Source organism: Chelon labrosus (assembly GCF_963514085.1).
Source record: "Chelon labrosus genome assembly, chromosome: 8".
NCBI classification, from domain to species: domain Eukaryota; kingdom Metazoa; phylum Chordata; class Actinopteri; order Mugiliformes; family Mugilidae; genus Chelon; species Chelon labrosus.
Window position 1 is genome coordinate 7,474,779 of NC_140358.1, and position 21,408 is coordinate 7,496,186.

General features: G+C 40.6%; 1 protein-coding gene across 7 annotated transcripts in view; it reads left to right on the plus strand.

Moving 5' to 3' along the window:
• Positions 1-10,020, plus strand: part of enox2 (ecto-NOX disulfide-thiol exchanger 2) — a 175,031-nt gene extending 165,011 nt beyond the window's left edge. For 6 of the 7 annotated variants that reach the window (XM_084549315.1, XM_084549317.1, XM_084549313.1 and 3 more), the window contains 4 exons: positions 1,887-1,943; positions 2,742-2,847; positions 4,716-4,801; positions 9,195-10,020. In XM_084549315.1, the coding sequence (XP_084405441.1) occupies positions 1,887-1,943; positions 2,742-2,847; positions 4,716-4,801; positions 9,195-9,326 (381 nt within the window). In that variant the 3' untranslated portion in view covers positions 9,327-10,020. The remainder of the gene's footprint in view (positions 1-1,886; positions 1,944-2,741; positions 2,848-4,715; positions 4,802-9,194) is intronic. The other variant, XR_014699180.1, reaches the window with a different exon arrangement.
• The last annotated feature ends 11,388 nt before the right edge of the window (positions 10,021-21,408 follow it).

The window sequence follows — 21,408 nt, forward strand, 5'->3', positions numbered from 1 at the left end:
TCTCTTGATTATATCTGAGAAAAGGGATAGTCCAGTGATTTAGTATTGTATTTCACACACAGTTCGTTTGCTTTAATCTGAATCAGAGTGTTTTCCTCTTATTTCAGAAAATAAATCTGAGTGAAGGCAAATATTTCACTACAAGATACAGTGTTCTGGACATGTGTGCATACATCTTTGAAAGACATAAAGTTAAGGAAATTAACATAAACATGGAGCAACGGCAGAGATAACATTTGCTCATAAACATAGTTATTTTCTGGACTTTAGCAAAACCATACCAACCAAGTGACAAATGCACTTTAACGATGCTGTACTGCTTCAAAGACGCCATGCATCCTTCAGACAACTGAGGAGAACTAAGCGGCTAACAGGAGCCGCTGTGCTCAAACTTGCACCTTACACCTGGTAGTCAGATTGAGGTCAAATCATCACTAATGAATTGTTCCGGAGTTTGTTTGGGACCAAACCAAGACTACCTCCTCTCGGTTCCTCTGTGGTTGTTTCCGTGCACACCTGAGTGCAATTACAGTGTTCACACCTGTCCAAATGAACCGAACCAAAGGGTCAAACACTGCAATTCGATCCAGAATGTCTCAATGCTGCAGGTGGGAAGGCATCCCTGATGTTAGTAACCCAAGAATAATGGGTGACTAACTTTCCATTATGCAACGCAATAATGAATATTTGATGGACCCTTCCTGCTTGGTAAAGGTCTTTGTCTTTCATTCGCCACTCTCCAAACTTACTCTAGAAGCCTTAAGCCCAAAATGAGGAAAACCCAAAGACATCATCTGGAATATTTTCTTGTAGAAAGCTTCTTTTCTAGTCACAGAGAGAATTATATATGGGCTCTGTGAAGGTTCTCAGTCATCCGGGTGTACCATGGTATATCCAAAAAGAAAAACAAAGGCAGTTGCACTTGTTGGAGTTTCTGGCCATTAATAGATCACCATTTATTAGTCAAAACTTGAAAATGCTACTTGGATAAGTGGCAAAACATATTCAAGAAAACAAATTTGCCTTTGCTTCGAACTCTATAAATTGTTGGGTTTTTTTCTCAAGCTGAAGGAGACGGTATGCTTTACCTGAACCCGTTGTTGAATGATTCAGCAGCATCTCAGCATAAGTTCTTATTATACCTACCAACAAATACAATGCTGGTATCCCAATATTTAAACTTATTGCTCCTCATCTCTCAGTGACTGCAGGCTTCTCACATCATTGTCCACTGTGGTTGCTCTGAACACTTAGAAACCTAGAAGTTTTTGTTCTTCAAAAGATGTCCTGCAAACTGCTTCATTTTCAGCGCGCCAGTATCTTAAGTTGTGAACTGATCCGTCCAATTGTTTGAGTGCCCTTTTAATTGATTAACCATTAAGTCTAAATTATGTAACCATAGTCAAGCTAAAAATCAACGTGAAGTCTCCAAACTGGTGTTCAACCAACAATCATTGATTAAATGCTCAACAGAAAACAGGAAAAAGCATGAAATCTTTACATTTGAAAAGCTGGATGGGATTTTTTTTCCCCCTTGAAAGGTCTTAAACACTTAACGAGTTAGCAGATTTGCTGTAGATGACGGTGCTGTTATGATGTCTAACTCATCACTTCTGCAGCTATGTTCCTGTGAAATCAGGATGCAGACTGTTACATATTTAATGGTTGTTTGTTCCAGTTTTCACTCACAAAGAGTTAATCATATTCATATGGAGTTCAGCGTCTCCGCCTCCCTTGCTTGTTCAAAATCAGCTCATTTCCAGACATTTTTCTAAAAATATACAGTGCTTGTATAGGCCTGTTTTTGCACATCATGCTGTGCGCAACCGTGCTCACCCGTCTGCCTACATTAATGTTTTTCTTCATATGTTTCTAATGTGCCGCAGCTGGAGATGTCGAAGCAAGACGACAGAGCCAGCGAGGAGAGCGCTAATCAAACCAGTGTAAGTGGGAAAACGTTGAGCCTCCCTCGCTCGTTCAGATATTGTTTTGTGTCCTCATTTTCCCTTCTTCTTATTCTTCTTTCCCTGACTTTCCTTTTGTAACCTCTTCAAGTGACATGACAGATCATTACGGGCCAAAGCAGCTCACTGTAACTACATTTGTCGCTGAATAAATCACCCAGACACAACTGGGCTGAGAAATAAAGGAGTCATAAAGTCAAAATGGCTTGCACATGTGCAAATGTCTACACACCCACACACTGACACACACTTGCAGGGTGTTACAGATAGATTTAAAACAGAAAAAAGGCCACCAGCCATCCCACAGCAGAAGTGGAAATAGTACACACAGTACTATGTAGGACAACAAACACAGACAAAAAGTCCTGTGTTATTCTGCCTCTTTTCTGCCACCTGTCACAGATCTGAAACAAACTGCTTGATCATTTCCCTTCCAAGTCTCTTCCCCTCTCCCTCTATTTGTTCTCTTTAAACCCGTCTCCTCTTTGTGTCATTGTGTGTGTGTGTGTGTGTGTGTGGCATGTATCAGAAATATAGCTGCTGGCTGAATATCCTCCCTCGCCTCATTATCCCCATCCTCATTGTTTCTCCAGATTGGCGTGTTGGTTGTGAAACTTTTTTTCATGTGTTCCATCCAGTTATATTTCTATGATTGTGTTTTTATTGTGTGCATTGCATCAGCTTATATTTAACTTTGTTTACATCACGCCAGTGCCGGTGGCAGATTTGCTTATAGTAACCGCGCGTGTGTGTGTGTGTGCATACGTGTGTGTGTAGGAAGCCGCAGTATCAACAGTGGTGTCCTTCAGTCAAGAAAAAGAAGGTCCTATGGAGAAGAACCCGCCGAGTCCTGTCCACTCCGAGAGGGAAGCTCTGCTTGTCGGTACGCTGATGCTCAGACTGTTGCACTTACATTTCTTAACATAATTCTAGATATACACGTGTCAAGGTTTTCTCTTTTGGATTACCACGAATGCCACAGGTTCTTTGTGCCTCACCTGAGATTATGATCATATGGTTAACTGCAAATTTGTTTGGGAATATTCACAATAAAACAAAAATGAAGTAAGCATCTTCAAAGCATCACTCAGCTCAAAACAAATGGCTACGCTGCTGTTTTTCTGGCTTCTGGTTGCATTCGACTGGTCTGGATTATTAGGGTATTCATGTCTCTGTAGTATCATTTAATTTACAAAAGGGGATGATGGTGCACGCTTATGGCAGTCTGCCCTCTGTAGTCATAATGCATGAGGTGGACGTTACTAGATCTGTATTGTTACAGTTGTTACGTTGTTAAAGTTAGCAAAAATACGGGCTTCTGTCATTGGCTGTTTACAAAGAAGGATGAACCCAGTGTGATGTCTCCCATAGATTTGATAAACCTATGGGAGATAGGGCTTTTAGAGCTTGGTGTGGTGGCTCCTGGCATTGTCTGACTTCCAGCTAATTAAAAAATCTGCAAGAGGTGGACTATAAGCTGGAGGTTAGGTGGGTGGATGACCCCTAGGCAGACAGCTGGCAGCTTGTTAATTTACCCGCTTGTCACTCAAAGTGACCTCACCCTAAATTAACAAACTACAAAATCTCACTCCTAGCTGTAACCATTTATTTCTCCTGAAAAATTGGACATTTTAACATGGAGTTTGATAAGATTGGTTGGCTTTTGGAGCCAACATCAAGTGGCCATTTGGGGAAGTGCAGTTTTGGGCGGTGCGTTGGCCTCTCTTTCTGTCCCTGGAGGTTGCTGCTTGGTTGCATCCCCCACAAACCTCCATTAGGTTTCAGGTTATATTGTGCTTGTATGATGAAGCTCATCTATTATGGAGTTGTTTGAATTTGCTGACTGTGTAGTTGTAAGACTTAAAATGTGGTGTAACAGAAACAGAAACAGTAGTTTCTTTTAATTTTTTAACAGAAACAAAATTCAACATTTACCATATTTTATTCTGAAAACAAGTGTGAGCTAGTGTGAGCTCTGACACTGTCTCATACTGATAATCAGCGTACACATGGAGTGGGTGCATGTTGATAGAGCAAACGTCTGCTGTCAGTTGGAGGATGTGTTCATTGGCTGTTTGAGGCAAATAAACATGGACAGCAAAACCTTTCTAGTGGGCGAATTCATGCAAATAAAAAATAAATAAATAAACAAAACGTGGCCGTGAAATGTCTTTTGGTGTTCTGTCTGAATGCACCATTAGACTCCAGTCAGTCCCTTAATCATTGTCAGTGGAGCAGCTCTGGAGTAGCACATTGTTTGTGTTCAAGTATTGATTGACTTCCTGCAGGTGACAAAAATGAACTTGCAGAGTTGCATTTTCTTCTTAAAAGCCTTGAGTGATTCCACCAGCGGTGAAGCCATTTGAGCACTCTGTGTGTGTTTTTTCAGGTGCTGGTACCTTGGTGCTCTATAGGTGGTTAGTAAGCAGAGGAGCAGGATTACCTCTCTCCTCTCTCTCCCTCTGTTAGCTGATGGCAGATGGTTTGTTTGAGCTGTGGGAACGCATGGCTTTGATGCAAGACAACAGCATCAAAGCTGTCATTAAACACTCCCTCTAATCTACAGCCACAGTATACAAGAGGCTCTTAGCTGTACTGGGACTCTGGGAGAAGTCACTCAAAGCTCGTGCTGCACTCAGCCTGAGGAGAGGAGTTGGATAAGCTGATGTTGCGAACATCCTTTGGTGGTTGGTCAGTGTTTCATGGATGACATGGCTCTGCGTTAACATCTTTTCATGACTTCTTTCTCAGGGATCATTTCGACATTCCTGCACGTCCACCCGTTCGGAGCCAGCATCGAGTACATCTGTTCCTACCTACAGCGTTTGGACACCAAGGTAAAAGACTCGCATGAATCACAGCGTCCACTGTGGAGCAGATAAACAGAGCTGGCCTCCACTTCCACTATCACTCTAGATGCACCTACACAGACAGTATGTCAGTCTCCCCTACAGTCAGACGTACGGGGCAGGATCCTGCTGTGCAGTTGACACACTCCTTAATGCTTGTACAGACCCATTCTTAGAAATGAATGGATTTTGCAGAAGTGATATGAAGCCAAAGCACTTTAATGGAGGAGTTTGACATATTTGTTTTCTCTCCAAGAGACTGGTGAGAAGACCGACAGCCCTTGTAACTGTCTTAAAAACAGAGGTACATGCAGCCGTCATTTAGCTCCGTTTAGCAAATACACGAGCAGGAAAGAGTTTTCCCGGCTTTGTCCATCTGTAACAAAATCAACTGTAAATCTCACTAATGTACACAATGTGTTTTTTGTAATTTAGTTTTTGTTAAATACTGGAAACTTTTCTTTAAGTAATCAGGAGCTAGCTGTCGGTGGTGTGTATGTTTGCGGTAATTTTATTTAAAAGTGAGCAAAGACATAACCAACAAGGTCAAAAAAAAGTTTTGGCAATAGTATTAGTTCACTTTTCTGTACTTAAATGTTGTAGTTCTGTGCCTAGTTCTGGGATTTCCCTTGATGCCACTACAAATTAAAAGCTGATCCTTCATCCTGTCACCTGAAGACAAACACCACCCTCAAATCCGCAGACACTCTTCATCTCCACTCTGTCTGCTGAAGCACTGCTATTTTATGCCCATCTTTTCTGATGAGGCATTTTAGAAGTATTATCGCTCCTCACTGCCACTTATATGAGGCTTTCAAAGTGCCAACTTTCAGTGTCACCTCCAAGAAGTAACACTGTGATTAATGGCCACTTCTGCTCTCTGCCTCAACGAGAAGACCTTCGGGAAAAAATGGCGGCCCATCCCCTTAACAGAAGACACATTTAACGTCTAATGAAACCAGTTGCACTGAGAAACTACTGGTCATCACCACCCTGACTCATCCTCACACTAAGAATGCCAAGAAATAGTGTGACGCTCTTCTCTTGTGCCTTTTGTTTATTTATTTATTTGTGCCTAGTGTTCACGTGTAAGTCGGCGTGTCAGTGTGAGTGAACGCCCACGCTTGTCTGTCTGTGTGCGTCCGAGTTTGCCTGTGCGTCTGTTGTTCCCACACAGACTCTCACACTACGCATCCAGCAGCACCCACAGAGCTTTGTCAACATCACTGACTAGACTCCCCAACAACAAGCTCCATCCTCTCTGCTTATCTGGTCGCTCCACACACGCGCAGCTCCTTTGTATATAATGACACACCAGTCCTATCTCCATGATGGACTTTAATGTATCCTGACATCATGAACGAACTGCTTATTAATTCAGAAGCAGTGCTGTGTACTGTGGGTTTTGGCCGCGTCACCTCAGGATTTTAGCTGACTGACTTATTTTCAGCCCACCTGAGCGTCGGTCGTGAGCCAGATTAAACTTAGTCAGGTGGCTTCTCACTGCAAATTTACTTGCGCTACGATGCTCTAAATGCGGTGGAGGTGCGAGTGTCGTGATTGAGCGTGTTGTGAGTGTGAGCGTACAGGAGGTGTGGAGTGTGTGAGAGAATAAAGCGTGGCCGTATGAGCAATGTCCACGGGGTCACCTAACAAGAGTCGGTGATGGGCATGTCACAGCAAAGTGCTCTCGTATCGATTTACCAGGCAGGAGTGTGTCAGTTAAAACACTTAAAGGAGCTACTGAATGTAAGCATAATTAAAGAGAATGAAAACATCTGCACAATGATAGGTGTCGTCAGAATGTTTGAGATTGAGATTTCAAACTCATGAGCTACTTTCTCGAAATTATGGGATATAGAAGTCATAATTACAAGATAAAAAGCTTATACATATTTTGGTGAAAGCAGTTTACATCCATAGACAACAACTGAGTTCAGAGAAAACTGATATTTAAATTGTAAGTTAGCAAGGCTGTAATTAAGAGTTTTAAGTAGGAAGAAAAAATGATTAACTGTCAGGATTCAAACTCTTAGTTTAATGTGTAAAGATTTGATGCATAATACAGTGGAATTCTCTCTTTCAGGGTCGTTTATATAAAAGAAATCCCTAATAAAAATGCATAGAGTGTGGGAAGAGAAGTAACGGAGCGTAAATGGTTCATAAACTAAGATTTAAGGTCACCAGTTGATGAGTCTAGACGCCAAAAGCTGGGTCGCTCTCATTGCCAAGCTGAGATTTGGGGATCACTTTGAGGCCACACTGAGTTCATGCTCATACAGAACAAATCACATTCATAAACAGCAGCCTGGTCTCGCAGAGCTTTAAAAACCAAAAGTAAAGTCTTAAAATCAGCCGACAAGAAGCCAGTGAAGGACAGCAAGGGCATGGCTAATGTGGTGGATTCTCTCCAGTGTCAGGGCTCTTCGCTAGCCGTAGGTGTTAATGTTTTCCCTGTGAGTCCAGAAAAAAAAAAAAAAAGCACGTCACTATAATCAAGCCCGGAGGAGATAAAAACATGAATGACCTTCTCCAGGTCTGCTGACAAGAGAAAAGACCCAATTGAAGCCATGTGTCCCTGCTGATTAAAACACAATTGCGCTGCCTCTGTGGCGGGAGCAGCTTATGACAGTTTTGAATCAAAACATAAATCAAGGCTACGGCCTTGGGGATTTACATTTGTTGTTAAGCTGTCCAGACTAGAAATGATATAATTATTGTCTAGAGATATGGGAGACGCATGACACAATGAAGAACATATCTGTAACATCTGACTTCTTAGAACATTGGATGTCTGGTTTTTGTCAGTCCTATTTCCAATACTGGGACACATTATGTACAAAGGCTGATAGGGATCTAATAGGCGGTTTAGACTTCTGCATTAAAGGGGAACTCCGGCGCAAAATGAACCTGGGGTTAATAACACATGTGTACCGAGTTCGACCGTTCTCTGGTATTTGTTTTCATGTATTTGTTTTGTTAGTCAAATGTGACCAGTTTTCTTGCAAACCGCTATTTAGCGTATAACGCTAGCCTTCGGGGCACACATACACATAAAAAGAAATCGCTATTTCTATACCACTAACAAGGCTCACAATATCACCACACTTACACGGTAGCATAACTAGGGTCTCTACATGTAAACCGAAGCATTGAGAACTTTGCAAGTATACAGGCAGTTTATTAAAAAAGGAATACAGTACCGTTCGCGTCCGGCTCGCTTATCCAGGCGGGCGCCATCTTGGGGAAACTGAACTCTCTTCTTTCATTGCTTCTCTATGCTCTCAGTGCTTTCTTCCGGCAACAGACAGTTCAGTTTCCCCAAGATGGCGCCCGCCTGGATATGCGAGCCACACATGAACTGGGTTCCTTTTTTAATAAACTGCCTGTATACTTGCAAAGTTCTCAATGCTTCGGTTTACATGTAGAGACCCTAGTTATGCTACCGTGTAAGTGTGGTGATATTGTGAGCCTTGTTAGTGGTATAGAAACAGCGATCTCTTTTTATGTGTACGTGTGCCCCGAAGGCTAGCGTTATACGCTAAATAGTGGTTTGCAAGAAACATTTGACTAACAAAACAAATGCATGAAAACAAATACCAGAGAACGGTCGAACTCGGTACACATGTGTTATTAACCCCAGGTTCATATTGCGCCGGAGTTCCCCTTTAAGTTGACGCAGAAGCTACGGCGACAGCGCAGACCCATACGCAGACCCTAGCGCCGGAACTGACGTGTCACCTCAACAGAAATGTAACTGTGATTGGTCCGCTTGGTTCTTGCGTGTTTCCACTTTAGTATTTCCGACTGCTTCTCCATACCCGCAATTTTTGAATTGATTGCTTCGGATCAATACAAATGGAACACATTGAGGAAAGGTTAACTGAGGAGATTCGGAGATACAAACATTTGTATGACTTGTGCGAAATGTTGGCAAACGTTTCAGTCGCCATTGTTGAAAGTGAAGCAGGAAGTGGAAACAAAAATGGACCCGACTGGCAAAAAAGACAGCGCCGACTAGTGTTGGGTGGTGTCGTTACAGAGCGAGCCAGACTAACGAGCGCACGAGTATAAATGGCTCACACCGGCGCAGGCTCCGTGCGTAAGTTACAGCGTCTAGGTCCCACTGTACTCTAAAAGATCCTTAAATCAGAACCAGGTGGAACCTCATGTGGTAGTGGATTGTAATAGAAGACGTTCCTCTAAACACTGAAAGGGTCCATTTCCTAGAAGTTGTTTAGATCATGGCAGTCTTCTTCAATCTTCTGGAGAATTCCACAAAGATGACTTGCAAGAATACCATATTTTCTAAATACTGTAACAGGGTCGTATACATGTACAGATCTGTTTTAAACAATGTGGACTTTGTGTGTGTCTGCAGATCAACCCCAGTGAGGTGGAGGCTCTTCTTTCCCGGCTGCCGTGCACCTTCAGGCAGGAGCTGACTGGTGTTGGAGCCAGTCTGGAGAAACGCTGGAACTTCTGTGGCTTCCAGGGCATCAAGAGCACGTAGACTCTGCTGGGGACGCTTCTGGTGACATGGACGAGACGACAGGTGGACGAGGCAACACAGACACACTGTAAAGATGTGAAAGAGATGGTATAAAGCCTTCAACTATCAAAGACTGGGCTGCACCCGGCTGCACAAGGACAACAGAAGACTGAGCACAGACCTCAGATCAGTAAGGAATGTTATATGAGCATTTCAGGGACTTTGTGAAGGTGGCAGAGACGTAAAATCGCTGCATTTCTCTGGCTACAGGAATGATGACACCGAGCCCTGGTGATGAGGTCTTCATGGGCTTGAGCTCTCAGTTTCTGGGTGTCTGCAAAATATTTTTAGACATAACGACTCGTTGGGAGTCACAGAAGAGCACAGATTCCTACAGTCACTGGATTAAAATGTAGTTTTTGCCACGGGGCCGGGGGTATTGTACTTTCTGATCCCAAAGTTGGCTCGGCCAGTGTGGGCCGGGCCTACAGGGCTAACCAGGGGAGCTGATCAGGGTCAGCCTGAACACTTCACTCCTCCACACCCTTCGGCCTCCCTCTCTTCTCTTTTTGCTGTTCCTGGTTTGTAACATAGAACACAAATGGATATATTTCTTCATTTTCTGTAAAGGCTGTTAAAAGTTGCATAGACTCATTTGTTGTAATACACTGTAAATGCTTGGATGATATTTTTGATTATAAAAAGATGTTTGAATATATAACAGTGTTTGAATTTGGTTTCATGCTCCTGGTGTTCAGAGAGTTGTTACGTGTTATTCGAGTGCAGTCGTTCAAACACCTTGAAGCCTGCCAACACTTACTTTCAGCCCTGAGAGACACAAACACACACATGCACCTGCATAAGACAAGACAAGGGCTCTCCTTCTAAGTTTGTGTCCATTCTTGCTTGAAGGGCTCTATTTTTCTTGGTTTTCTTGTTCTTACAGAAGCTGTACTCTGTTTTTTTTTTAACATTACATAAGGGCATTTGTGTCTTTCAAAAGCCTATTAAGTCTGGCTGTCATCCTGACTAAAGGCATAGTGCATTCACATCACACTTAACTGGGAAGCACACCTAAGGGATCATGTTAATGATGTTTAATTGGTGAGGCAGTTGGTGTGTGTGGTTTTTCTGGCAGGCAGCGTACACAAAAATATTTGTGTGTATGTGTGTTGTTTGCCTGGATCCTTATATTAAGTGGTTATGCAACACTCTACTGAGGGGAGATTTCTTCTCCACCTTCACCAGATAGAGAGCTATTGCCTTCAGGACTGGAGGTTCCTCCCAAAAGCCCAGTCAAGCATTCTTAATACGCCTCCACTGGGCTGTTTGGCGGCAAACTCGCTTCCCCCCGTTGCTCTGGGAAACAAAGGTTTATTATTACGCATGATTTGCTCTCGTTGGCCTCCTCCATCTCCTGCAGTCATCGCATTTGAAAAATTAGCACTCACATAATTCTTAGCATACTAGTTCTTGTACATGAATAATTAATAAGGGATGTGTTTTGCCTACAAGCTTCTACAAGACCTTCCTTCCGCACGTATATATCTATTATTAAGAGCAGTAGTTTCAAAAGAAAGGGGCTTAGATTAGTCAAAGTAAGCTGTCTGTCACTGAATAGTTTGCATATTAAATTCACACCATTCAGGCAAAACATTATGACCACCTTTCTAATATTGTGTAGGTCTCCCTTGTGCCTCCAAAACAGTTCAGAGAATGGACATGAGCCTTCTGAGGGTGTCCTGTGGTGTCTGGCAACACAATGTTGTTAGTGGTCCTATTTGTTAATGGGAGGGGCCTCTGTGGATCATCCCACAGATGCTTGATCAGTTTGGGATCTATGGGATTGCTATGGGGTTGGGGTGCCTGGTCTGGTCTAAGTGGGTGCTACATGTCTAAGTAACATCCACATGAATGCCAGGTCCAACAGTTTCCCAGCAGAACATTGAATTGTCACAAGATGGTCAATGTTATTTACTTCTCCTGTCAGTGGTTTTAATGTTGTGGCTGATCGGTTTAGGATGTAATAATCTTCAACCTGCTTAGTCTTCTGTCATGATTTGGAGGCCAGGCCTTCTCTCCTCTTAAAATAAAAAATGTTATTTGTTGTTATAATGCCGCCTCTGCTAGATGAAAAACAGTAAAGCTGTACTTTTTAGCTTCAGCCTGCTTGATGGCACGTTTGGGATCGTGAGAGATGTTGCCTGTGCAGATTTGTGAATCACTACACCTCCTCTCCACGCTGTGAGATCTCAACAGAACATCCCGGGTGACAAACTCAAGCACACCTTACACCAGCCTCTTCCCTCTCACTCACTAGGTTTATGCCTCTCTCCCTGATATAAACACAACACTAATGTGGTGCATTCTTTTCTTATAGAAGAGAAGCTGCTTTCTGTCTAGTGTTTCCTCCCAACTGAGCTGCCATTCCCACGCACTGATAGACCGGAGGCACTTGCAATTTATCTCTTTTACAGTTGGTTGTCTGCGAGTGTGCACGCGCAAACATGCTAGCGATTGTGCTTTAGGTTTTCAGGCATCGCGCAAGGAGGTAAACACAGACTAATTAAATCCACCAACATTCCCTGGTGAGTGCTGCTCTCCATTCACTGTTGTCTCCTCATCGCTGTGACACAGTGAGAAGCCTCCTCATTAATTCAATTCAAGATGTATGCAAGCGAAAGGGTGTGATTCACCTCACCAACAATGATTGTGCCAGAGGATAGCTCCCACCTTGTGAAGTCTCTGAGAGAGATATTAGAAGATGTCCTTGGGCATCTGCTGATGTTAAGCTTGAACAAATTCTGAGCCTGTGTTTTAAATTTAAGGGCTTGAATGTCATTCTGATGGGAATGATTTTATAAATCCATTTACACATACTCACATCACGTTAAAGATGGGAATAATTGGACGGGAGGAGATAACCGGGTTCTTTAGGGTGATATCATGATGCTCTAGATACCCTTAAGTACCTTTTCCTCTCATGTTGCTTCCTGAAGGTATCCTCATCTACTTAATTATGATTATGGCCTCCCTGGAGCGAGCAGGTGAGTGGATGCCGTCTGCATGTGCAGAGTTTGCAGTCCGAAATAAGATAAACAATTACACCATGAAGTGGATTAGAAGAACACCGAGGGGATTCACCTCGAAGCTTGTCCACATTATGGTCATGGACCCACTGGTTTTGCAGCTGAAGATATGAACCCCCTCACCGGCATACTGTTTAAGGCTGGAACCAGTTAAGCCATTACTTACCTTGATATATTACTGGATAAAGCTCAAAAAGCTCTTTGACGTGAGGTGATGAGTCAACAGCTCCTCCTATTGAGCACAACAGTAATTACACCTCACACTTGTCATTTTTCAGCCAGCAGGACAGCACCAGGGGTGATTTGCATTGACAGCGGGTATATGGTCACAGCACTGTGGGACATGCTCGTCCAGGCTTCTCTCTCAATAAAATCTGCATGGCCCTCATTAATTTATGTATGCATGAAAGCTCCTAAAATCTACTCTTATTTCCAGGCTGCCGGGGCTGAAGCACAGCTCCAGCAACACTTGCCTTCAGGCATTTGGAATGACATCTTAGAAACTCCAAACTATGGAATATTAAAGCTGGAACATAAGAGATTTCTATTTATTAGAGGATTATTAGTTTGGCAGGGAACAAATCATGTTTTGTAGATTCTTTTTTGTGTGTTTCGATAGGCTTGGAGAATTGTATGCGCTTTTAGAGTTAGAATAACTGCTTTACACTGTGCTCTCTATGGTGTCTGGGCACAGGATTTCAATGGAGTATGTCATGCAATGCATCTCACTTTACCCTCTCTCTCCTGTACATATATATTCATACAAAGCAGGAATGAGTTGAAAGCACAGCAGTCAATGCCCATAAGGTATTAGCACCCACTAAGCACGCTCTCTGCCACATCAAACACACAGAGACCCTGGAGGTGAAAAGAAGGGTATAGAGTCAGAAATGCTAAGGGGGAAAGCAAAGTCTCTTTCTGTACTTCTACTCATTTGATTTTTCTTTAAATCTTTTGCCGTTTAATAATACTCACTTTACGAAACGCCACACATCCTCCTGCGGTGAAGTCCAGCAGTGGTATTTCTGGCCCATTAGTTGGTGGAACCAGTGGGCCTGATCACTGCATTTGATCTGAATGCCAGCACAGTGTGGCTCATGCCAGGTAAGGTTTGGTAGTAATACTCTCCTCTAATGAGCGACGGCCACTCATGCTGTTATGAGTTGAGTGACCTTTACCAGAGAAAAATTGCTTTTTCACAGACAGCAATTACCTGCACAGTGGACATTTATTTGAGCAGAGTTTATTTTTAGAAATGAGAAGAGCTTCGGTCGGCGTCAGTTTTTTGACATATCTTCTCTAATGTATGGGTTCTAAGTATTTATGGTGTTTGGCAGCAGCACCGGTAAAGCATTCTCTTGTGGTATTTTCAGTCAAGTGGTTGTAAGATTTTCATCAGGATCTTGTTAAACTGCAAACACCTGAAGGCCTGCAGGGACTCATAGCACCTCAGGAGGCTGGCAGTGGTGTATATAAGTATATTTTCCTGAGCCTAAATGGAATGCATATTCACAAATATAAAACTAGGTTCATGTTCAGGATGATGCCTCAATCATTCACAACTTTAGTGTTGCTGATTATGTCATAGTGACTGAGTTTCATTATAGCACTGGCCATAACGGCATAATACAGCTAAAAAAACAAAAACAAAGGATGACATTGTGACATTGTCATCAATATAGAAAAATCTATAAAAACTTCGTATCTAACTTCTAAATCAAAGGTCAGTTTTCTCATCATTTGCAAGGGCAGTAAAGATACAAGAAGGTGTTATTTATTAGTGTTGGAATACACAAAATGTATGACTAGTACAAAGAGATACCGTCAGCTCAGAATGAAAAGACAAGATGTGAATGGAGGATGGTATTTGTACTCGACACTCAGTGGTCGGATCTGACAAATGCTGAATGAGAAGGGGGGCAGCCGTGAGGTACATTAAGTTAACACAAAAAAAAATGACAGCTGAAAACTGCCCAGAGAGGATCACTGTTACCAACACTTTAACTGACAACCACAAGATTGAGTTCACTGAGTTGACAGCCTTGGAAATGTGCATAAATATCTTATCTTTGTGTTCTGTCTGTTTTCAATGAAAATCTTTAGCGAATATCCACTCAGGGCCTTTCTTTGAACACTGAATAACCTCATAACTCAAGTATATATGCTTATTTTCTTTTAAGGTAAAATGTATTGTGACTTATATAAGAGTGGGAGTACGCATTTATCTTACAAGCACCATCTGTTTGACTCTAACATTTTCTACCGCATATCCACAAAGACAGTTATTGAATAAATGGCTGCAGCCTTGCCAGTCCAAGGGAAATGTTGCAGCTATTAATTTATATTCATCAGTATGTTAAGAAATAAAAATAAGTTACCACAAAAACTAAGCAACAGTAAATGTACTCGTTTAAAGAACATTTACAACATACTTATTTGTAGACAAACTGCTCTGTGTCTTTTGTCCATGTTAGAAAAAAATTAATCTAGTTTTTCTAAAACTGTTATACCACACTATAAACAAGTTTTTACATGCTAGAACTGTCGAGTGTAAAGGTGACTGTAGGTTTGTTATGCATGTTTACTGCAACTTCCTGTTTACAAAATTCGTTGCTTTTGATTGGACAGCGGCATAAACGCAACCGATTTAGTTAGTGCTATAGATTTACGAGAAAATGTGTTTCTTCTGATAATTACACGAGAGTCCCAGTTCGACTCAGCAAATGCAGACAACTTAAGCTTCCAAAAAGTTCACAAATATAGTCTAAAAATTCGGCCAAACTTACAATTCACTGTATGCATAGCAACGTCGTACTTCCTGTTTATGGCAACCGTTTATTTGTTGTTCTGAAGTGAAGACTTTTAAGGTGACACTTCATTTATAATCTCATATTTATCGGTTCACAATTTTAAAGCTAATGTTGCCTTTATTTATTTGGTTTACTGAGAATGCAAAGTGCTTACCTAAACTTCACTCACGCTAGTTTTGAGCAGTCGGGCCTATTTGTTGCCGTGGTGATATATCTCATTTAAAATGGCGCTAAAATCTTTCTCCTGAGGATCTGCTGTGATGGACATGCAAGCCGGTAAGCCCTTGCTATTTTCAGAGGTGATATTACAATTTCCTTTAATGAAAGTCATGAAAGTCATATGTTGTTGGTTGCTAATGCTTGTATTTTATTTTTAAAAATAATACAGACATACGGTTACCACACAATATGTCTGTGTTGCTGATCTAGAATTGTACTATAATAACTTTTTTCGATTTGGTTTACATCCTCCAAACCGAAAGACATTCCCATCAACTTTAATTATGCTTTGTATGAAATACTATCTATGAACAGTTAAGCTGTACTAAAGTGGTAAACATAGCTCCTACAAATCAACATGTTGCCATCATGAGCATGTTAGCATACTGTTGCTATTATTTAGCTCAGATCACCACTGTGCATAAACGTCCTTTACGTTGTTTTGTCTATCTTGTCCTTGTTTTAACACAATACTAGTTAAGGGCATGAAACTCAAACTATTACTAAACTAAACTAGTTAACTTTTTTTTTTAAAATCCTACACATTATCAAAATGTTCAATGTCGTCAGATTACTCCACTGATCACATTAAAGGACGGTGGTCTTCTAGTGGGATGTTTGAAGTTGGTTCGCACACTACAGAAGTAACTGGCGACAGGGGGTCAGGATATTTTAAGAGGAAGAGGAATTCCCAAAAGCTCTATCTGGTCTCCATACTCCAGCCTGTCATTGCTGGTCAGATCACATTTCAAACTGCAGGATTTGGACTTTGGACTGTCTTTAGGCCTTTTGTTTGAAATCTCCGAAACTGTCGGTGAGTGGAATATCTTGTAGTTTACACTTGGCATAAAGGAGCCATTTTTTTTAGTTGTCCCTCACAGCAACAATGTTGTCATGAATTAAACCTCTTAAGGCATCTTGTTATCAGCTTCTAGATGTTAAAGGTGCAGCCTCAGGAGGAATTTCACAGAAATGTGTCTGTATTTATTTATTTTTTCTCAACAAGGGTTACTGATACATTAAGCATTTTCCTGCACACCTGTACACATTTTATAGGATTTGTGGGGGGCATTTCTTGGTGAAAATGTCTAATTATCATTAACATACAACAATATAACAGCTTACTCTCAATAATAATCATTTATAATATGAAATGAATAATTTAATAGCAGCATATAATATACATCCCTGATAACATGAGAGAGAATTTCTAGTGTGGAGCTGAATGTGTCAGTGAAATTGGAATCAGTTTTCAGTTGACGTATTTTGAATTCTCGCTGGACATTTTGAAGATCCTCAGGACTCATTCTATCTAAAATCAACAGTGACTACCTCTGAGCCTTCACTTAATGCATGACCGAACCCATATTAAACCAGATTGATTGTCAATTTGTCAGCTCTGTTCCCAAAGTTAATGTCAGGGATTTTGTAGTTAATCCAGAGAGGCTTGAGCACTTCCAGTGGGAAGTGTAAAAATCTTAGCGCTACTAAGCTACAAGTTGTGTACATATCCATAATTTCAATCATGAGGCACATAGCTGAGCATTAGTAAGCAGTTACATTTTTAGAATCTGGTATAGTTGAAATGTTTCAAATTTTCCACTGGTGCACTGACACATTAATGTGAATTAATGTGAAATGACACAAAGCATCCTTAATTTAGGTCATTTGTTATTAGCTTAAAAATGCCCAAAATAAATGTAATGTGAATATACAGGTTCTGTTGTCTTTGGCAGAGAATAGACATATTTGTATTGAACTGCTGGTAAGAAAAAACTGTCTTCAATTTTCAAACCCGTATTTTATTATTTTTTTAGCAGTTTGTTGGCAAAACTATTCAACAACAAATAGACAATAGTTAGCTACCGCCCTAATTAAAGCTCAGTTTTATTGCATGTTATTTTCATTTTATTGAAATTAAATGAACATACACACTGTGACCCAAAACACAATGAACAAGAAAATCAATTTGGGAAAAAAACATCATGGACAAACGTTCAGGTGGCACACTCTTTCATCCAAGTGCTTTAACTAGCCTTTTCTGGCTTGCACCTTTACAATAATGCGAGAAGTCTGCTGTATATCAATTTCCTTGCAAAAACGCATGCAACATTTGGACCTTTTGCACTAAATAAAGAAGTGCAAAAGTGCAAAATCCTAATAAATGGCAAGTAGTTGGAAAGTGCAGTTTTACAGACTGAATGGTATATGTCAAGTCTCATCAAAGGAACATTTCTCTGCTGGAACCTTTAAGGTGTCATTAACATAGAATGAATTCGTCAGCTTTCCTCTAAAATATTATTAATATATTGTTGCTATTGGCATTGTACTCTATTTGTTTTCTCTTTGGTAATGTATTTTTCTTTCTCCTGTGGATAACTGGACATATAAAGTCATGTCTAGGATCATGTGGATGTCTTCCCAGCTGCACTCAAATTTATGGATGAAATTTCACCTGCCAGCCATCTATCGCGAGTGATAAATGTATATTTGTCTCTCACTCAAAAACACAGCACTAGTTCCTGTTTCTAAAGTCACAATTTTGCACCGATATTCAGCAATTACTATGAAAGCAGAGAAACCAATTTATTTCCGTCAGTAGGCTCCATACGTAGTGTAAACATCTACCTCACAGCAAAGTTCAACAGCATGGAGAGGGGCTGTGAGAAGATACTGTGCAATGACTCTGCAAAGGTGAACACTGGAAAATTCCAAATGTGGCAGTAAAAAACGACCACGTCAAGAGCTCATGTCTACTTTGTATAAATTACAGCTGTGTGCAACTTTATATTGAGGGATTCTTCCTCACCATAAAACTGTCATGGAGCCATTTTACAGAACATGTCCATCAATGACAACATAGCTCCTCTCAAATCATGTAATACCGCCAGAAAACGAACAGAAAAATTGTTAGATCGTGCCGGGCTCCAGACTCAGCCATAGCTTTGCTGTTATCTTAAACGTCTCAGGAGGTTGATAGCGAAGTCCAAATACAGAGCATTGATTGCAGAAGTTCAGCAAATTTCCCAGCTCAGTAAAGTGAGACCCTTTTGATGATTATTGCTTTTTTCTGCCTGTCAGTCCTGCAGAGAAGGCAGCCGGCAAGACTGCACCACTGAGATACTAGAAGAGCAGCAAAAAATAGAGCCAAACTCCAAAACTATATATAGTTATATGTGATAAATGTCTTGTATCTCTCTTATCAAATCTTACCACCTAATTGATTTGAATGGCTTGAACAAAAGAGACACTTTTTCACTGTCCTGTTTAATATTGATATACATTTAATTATTTCATTAGCAACAATGGGTTGGGTTCACACTTTATAAAACATGGTATTAGTGTACAGGCAGACAAGACAATTGAAATCCTATCAGTTTTTGTTGTTCACAAACATCTTAAAGAAATAATCAGCGCTAACCAGAGCGATATGCACAGCAAGACATTTAAACTAAAAACTGCTGATCACACTTAGGTGTTGCTTTTTAATTTTTAGTGAATTTGGTGAGGTATTTTTGCTTATGCAGTTCATTTCATTCATTTTTGCTAAAAAGATGGTGAAGAAAGGAAATGAGTCTGTTTTTCTGCATTGTTTCACACAATCTTCATCGAAACTGCTTCAGAGTCAAACAGTTCTACTTCACATGTTGCCAGTCTCAGAAAAACAGGTACATGTTTTACATCCAAATTTCTCTATAGCACCATTACTTTAAACTCACGGCTTCTTTGTCATGTTTTGCTCAAAGTCTAATCAGTTGCTTCATAAACAGCCTTGGTTATGTGATATCAGTTTAGTCAACATTTGAAAGCAGACTTTGCAGACTTTCTCCGTCGTGGTTAGAAACATTCTGGATTATTTGCTATAAAACTAGGATATGGTTTTATAGCATGTTTCAGCCCCATTTGGACGGATTCAGATCCAACAATTTGCTCTGTGATGTGATATGTAGAGGGCAGGATTTATTATTGGAGCACCACTGGCTCAAATCCAGACATAATCATTAAATCTTAAATGAAAAAATATGTATTCTACATGTGGGCTACAAACATTATTCGTGTGACACACTCCAAAAATATTATTTTATTTGCAGAAGTTGATATTTTAGAGAGATCTTTTTGTCTCATATAGGTAATAATGAGGTAATTTTATTAGAAACAGCAAATCTACAGTATGCCTCCAGATCTGAATGGTCTTTACATTGCTGCTGTACCTTGTATTTGTGAATTTGTGATGATTTCTTTATTGCTGCAGTAATAATAATCCTGGGACCCATAATCTTTATTCAGATTGGTTTTGCTCATCCTGCATGCAAACATTTTAAAATGGTGTAGGAGTTTTTGATAGGAAAGAGTGAATCGCCAAAGCCTTCCCGCTGTTCTGTCAGGAACCTCCATGTTAATTATTTCAGAGCAGCTAAATGGGACTGTGTTTGCAGTAAACACAGGGGCCTTGCCTCCTCTACTGATACAAAAACAAAAACAATAAAAACAAACTTAATTTGCAACTTAAGTTGCATTTGTATTGTTCTGTTCTGTTGTGCTCGGTTAAGACTAAATTCCCATTGCTTGACTTGTTTGGCCCGTCGGGAAGTCTGAGCATAGTGTTATTAAAGCAACCTGAGCTTAAGGACAATTTAAAGTCACTGTAGAGAAAGCAGGAAGAAAAAAGCAAAGCATACTGTAGGTAGGATGGTAAAACTGAATTTTTATTAGCTCCAGCAGCTCAGCATGATAACTGCAGTTTACCTGAACATGAAAAGTCCCTTCAGTGTTTCTTTTTGTTTATGGCCTCCAAATTCTGAAACCTTGTTCTCTAGCATTTGATTGACACTTTGTGGTAAGTTATTATTTCAAAATGCGTTTCATGTATGTGTTTAGACTGCTGTTTGCCTGAATTGGTTTGAGTTTATATAGTGACATGCCAACAAAAAACTACACTGAAGTATGAAGTCATGTGTTTTGACAAAATGACGTGGCATGACAAATAAAACTTGACAGATAAAACTCTTTTGGGTGTTAAATGCACAAAACTAAAGCACTTAATTGCTGTTTAGTCTCAACACTGTAGGGAAACTGTAGATAAAAAGATAACTGCACATCTAGAGCATACTCTGGTTTAATTTGCGTATTTGCATTCAGGAAATGATATATAATGACTAGTCTATCAGGTAGTCAGACAACACTTTTTAAACAAAATTGCCACACATTTAATTTTAATAGTGGTGTGTGGTAGTTTACCACGCTAATCTGTACATTACTAAATAATGAAGCAATCCTTGGTGGCAACACAAGATTAATTCTTTCCAGTATCTGTAGATAAAATGCTACACACCTACCTTCCCAAATCTGACCAGAGAGCACCCGTATTTTCGGTGTAAGCAGGTCAGTGTCTACCTAAAATAAAAAGTTGTTTACAGTGGTCTAAGCCTGAGTGTGGCTTTAAATAAAAGCAGGACCTGATATTTTTACACTTGTCCCTTCCTCCAAGAGTGGGAATGAGCGCAGACACTTATAGACATACAGACATACATTAATGTTATGCAGTCTGTTGAAAACAGAAATCACATTCAAGGGCTACAACAGTGTTTTAACATATTTTGCTATTTTAATCTTGATAGCAACATATTTGAGGAGAATGTTTTAGTAAATATTTTAGTTACAAACAAACCTCCTTTATCATGCAGAAAATGTATTCATGGCCCAATGAAACGTCCTTAATTAAACTTTAGTCTAAATTGCCATCTCCCCTTCATTATTATTTTTTTCTCCTTTGATTGACTCACTAATACAGATTACCTACGCTGACCAATCAGATTTCGGTGCAAGCCGACGTCAAAAACTATCCTCCCGCCCCCTTCCTTTGGACCAGCCCCTGTCCCGGTCCCGACCGTGCACTTCCTGGTTATTATTCCCGTTGTTATGGTGACTTCTCAGCACCGTCACCGGTTGGCGGAGTCTCCATGACATCAGAGCGGTATCGGGAAT